Source organism: Pseudophryne corroboree, assembly GCF_028390025.1.
Source record: "Pseudophryne corroboree isolate aPseCor3 chromosome 3 unlocalized genomic scaffold, aPseCor3.hap2 SUPER_3_unloc_91, whole genome shotgun sequence".
Lineage (NCBI taxonomy): Eukaryota > Metazoa > Chordata > Amphibia > Anura > Myobatrachidae > Pseudophryne > Pseudophryne corroboree.
In genome coordinates, this window is record NW_026967587.1 from 122,501 (window position 1) to 126,225 (window position 3,725).

The 3,725-nt window shown below is 38.3% G+C and overlaps 1 protein-coding gene across 1 annotated transcript in view; it reads left to right on the forward strand.

Annotated features, from left to right (window-relative positions):
* The window catches only part of LOC134984909 (oocyte zinc finger protein XlCOF7.1-like), a 110,234-nt gene extending 106,794 nt beyond the window's left edge, over positions 1-3,440 (forward strand). Inside the window, exon 5 of the mRNA XM_063950379.1 lies at positions 1,524-3,440. Within this exon, the coding sequence (XP_063806449.1) occupies positions 1,524-3,052 (1,529 nt within the window). The 3' untranslated portion in view covers positions 3,053-3,440. The remainder of the gene's footprint in view (positions 1-1,523) is intronic.
* The last annotated feature ends 285 nt before the right edge of the window (positions 3,441-3,725 follow it).

A 3,725-nucleotide genomic window follows, 5' to 3' on the forward strand; every position in this document is an offset into this window, starting at 1 on the left:
AGGGGACGTGATCTGGTTTTAGGTTTTTTATTTACAGTCTTCATTTGTTGAATTCTTACAACAAGTGGATGTTATGTTTATCAATTGGTAAACACTTTTCTCTTAGCCTTAGCCTCTCAGCAAGGCGTGTTTTTAACATAGGGTGGCTTGCATGTCAAGGCCCCAAATCTGGTGTTTTATGGTCATAGAGCGGAACTTCGCACAAATTCCGTGTTCCAGTCAAAGATCGTATAATGTCACGCATCAACTAATTAATGTAGTTCCTCGGTTATCAATATGTTCGAGAACTTAAGTTACTTTGAATGTGGTACGCGCACTACGCGTTTATGTAACCCAAACAATTGTACGTAGAACAGACACATTGTTCTCTATAATGTAGTGAAGATGGCTTTACAAGCTTCCAAGCAGTCCTTATGTCATACGTCAGGCTTAGCTTCATAATAGGCTACAACGCCTACATTAGGGTCAGACCATTCCAAACGTTCTAGTGAACGTCATAAGCGGGCTTCAACCACCTACATCAGTGTCAGACCATTCCATACGTTCTTTGGGAACGTCAGGAGCAGCAGGTCGTGGAGTTTCTACGAAACAGCGTAGACGAGCTGCTACATGGTCATCAGTGCATGATCATCAGTGCGCATGTTGGTGCGTTTTTACCGGTTGGCTACGTTTGCGGCATCAGCATTTAGCTTTGGCCGTCTAGTATTACAGGTGCCAAACTGCTCTCCCGCCCAAGGGGGAAACTTTGGTACGTCCCAAGAGTACTCCAGTGACCCCTAGTGGATGAAAAAGAAAATAGGATTTTGGTACTTACCAGGTAAATCCTTTTCTTTGAATCCATAGGGGGCACTGGACGCCCACCCAGAGCAGTTTACCTGTCTTGTGGTAAGGTCTGTGGATCTTATGGTAACACTTCATCACCAATGCATTCGATGTTATGGTATCAACTGATTGTTATCAGTTCCGTTATGTGTCAACTTTAGGGTTGACCATTATATTATAATGTTATATGTAATTCTCTATGGTTCATCCTCTCTATCACTCCTGTTCGGCCCAGTAAAAATACTGAAGGCTCTATGGGAGTATGGAGGGGATGGCCAGTTACTAATTTAAATATTTAAATATGTGCCATTTCCGGCTACGCCCAGTCCATAATCCAAGAGTACTCCAGTGCCCCCTATGGATTCAAAGAAAAGGATTTACCTGGTAAGTACCAAAATCCTATTTTTTAATTTTATAGTTGAAACAATATAAATTGGATTTGGGTCAAGTTCTCTCCATATTTACCTCAGTGTTTAGTAGATCTGTGTTTAGAATGATAACGACATATAATTAGCACAATAATACTTTGACTGAAATGTGATGTTACCAACACCAAATACTCATTTGCATGGGATTACGTATTTGTCTAATTCTGAAGTAAAATCTCCCAATTTTTTCTTAGTTTATAAGTCATTTTGAAATACTCATATACACATATATAGAAATTAAAATATATAATCATACTGTAATTTATTCAACAGATGAATCTCTTCACAAAAATCCACCAAGAGAATTTTACGCTGCTATTCCCCTAAAAGATGATATAAACACTGATGTAAAAAAAATGGTACAAAATGAAGATGTACAGTATTGTCAGCACATCGTAAGGAGGACTTTACTGAGAGATGAAGATTCTGAGAAAGATCAAAAAGAACATTTCAATGACACTGACTTTTGTATACCCACAGTTCACACACAGTATACAGCTACTCAAAGTATGGAAGACCAAGTGTCATGTGATGAAGGAACCCTTACAGACACCAACATTTATACACCCACAGATCATACACAGTATACATCTCATATTATGGAAGAACCAGTCTCATGTGATGAAGGAACCCTCACAGACACCAACATTTATACACCCACAGATCATACACAATATACATCTCATATTATGGAGGAACCAGTCTCATGTGATGGAGGAACCCTCACAGACAGTGACATTTATCCACCCACAGATCATACACAGTGTACAACTACTCATATTATGGAGGAACCAGTCTCATGTGATGGAGAAACCTTCAAAGACCCTGACATTTATACACCCACAGATCATACACAGTATACATCTACTCATATTATGGAGGAGCCAGTCTCATGTGATGGAGGAACCCTCACAGACACCAACATTTATACACCCACAGATCATACACAGTATACATCTACTCATATTAAGGAGGAACCAGTCTCATGTGATGGCGAAACCTTCATAGACCCCATTTATACACCCACAGATCATACACAATATCCTTCTGCTCACATTAAGGAGGAACCAGTCTCATATGATGAAGGAACCCTCATAGACCCTGACATTTTTATACCCACAGATCATACACAATATACTTCTACTCATATTAAGGAGGAACCAGTCTCATTTGATGAAGGAACCCTCACAGACCCTGACATTTACACAGCAGCAGCTGATACACAAATGGATGATACAACCTCTCAAGCTAGGAACAGTACAGAATTTATGAAATACTTCAGTATTCACAAAGGAAAAGCACTTAATTACAGGGAAAAACAATTAATCTTTAACTCTAAATGTGTTAAAACTGAGAAAATGCCAATGGGACAATTTCCATTGTACAAATACGGAAAATGTTTCACGGAACCGTCAACGCTTTACACACATCAGCGGATTCCTAATGCACAAGCACCGTTCCAGTGTCCGTACTGTGGGAAATGTTTCGTCTATTACACCCATCTTGTTACACATCAGAGAGTTCACACGGGAGAGAGGCCTTATGCGTGTTCTGTGTGTGGAAAATGTTTTGCCCATAACTCAACTCTTGTCACGCATCAACGAATTCACACCGGGGAGCGTCCGTATGTTTGCTTTCAGTGCGGCAAATGTTTTACAAAGAAATCAAATTTAACAACTCACAACAGGATTCACACGGGAGAAAGACCTTATGCTTGCACCAAATGTGGGAAATGTTTTGGGAGTAAGAGCCATTTTAACAGACACATCAAGATCCATAAAAGAGAGACAAGCTGTTTTTGAGAAATTGTGAAACTTTCAATTTGATTTCAGTTTTGTCGTGTCAGCATCATGAAAGGTGCGTTATTTTCTATCCGGCACATTCACTTATTTGTATAACAAGTACAGCTGAAACGATGTATAGTAATATTAGGAATACAGGATGTTCTTGTTCTCACACGTGATATCATCATTTCAGACCATTACATAAGATTTGAATTAAAAAGGAAATGTAATATTTTTTTTTAGGAAGTTCTAAATATTTTCACTTGTGATAACTGAAAAAGAAAAAGTGAAGTGTTTAGAAGATACACATCAGACAAAGCGAGACATTCACAATTGTAAAAAATATTTTAAAAAAGTGCAACAAAAACATTTTTACCTTTATTAAACCTGTCCAATAATAAAGAATATGTGATATTTTTAGCATGTCCGTGTGTTTTTAAGATTTGTTCACCCTAAGCAACTTCTTTTATTAAGTCTTCTCTTGTTCATCCCTGGGTTTTTTTTGGCAGACATTTACTAATCTGCAGTCAGATCATTTCAGGAGATAAGTGTTAGATACATTACACTACTGTAGGGAACATAGAATACTGTATGCTGATTGGGAATGCGGCATAAGATTAAATCCAGAATTCAGATAGAGCATACAGTGGAAGGGACAGCCATATGTCCAAAGCATGTCAATCAAATTACA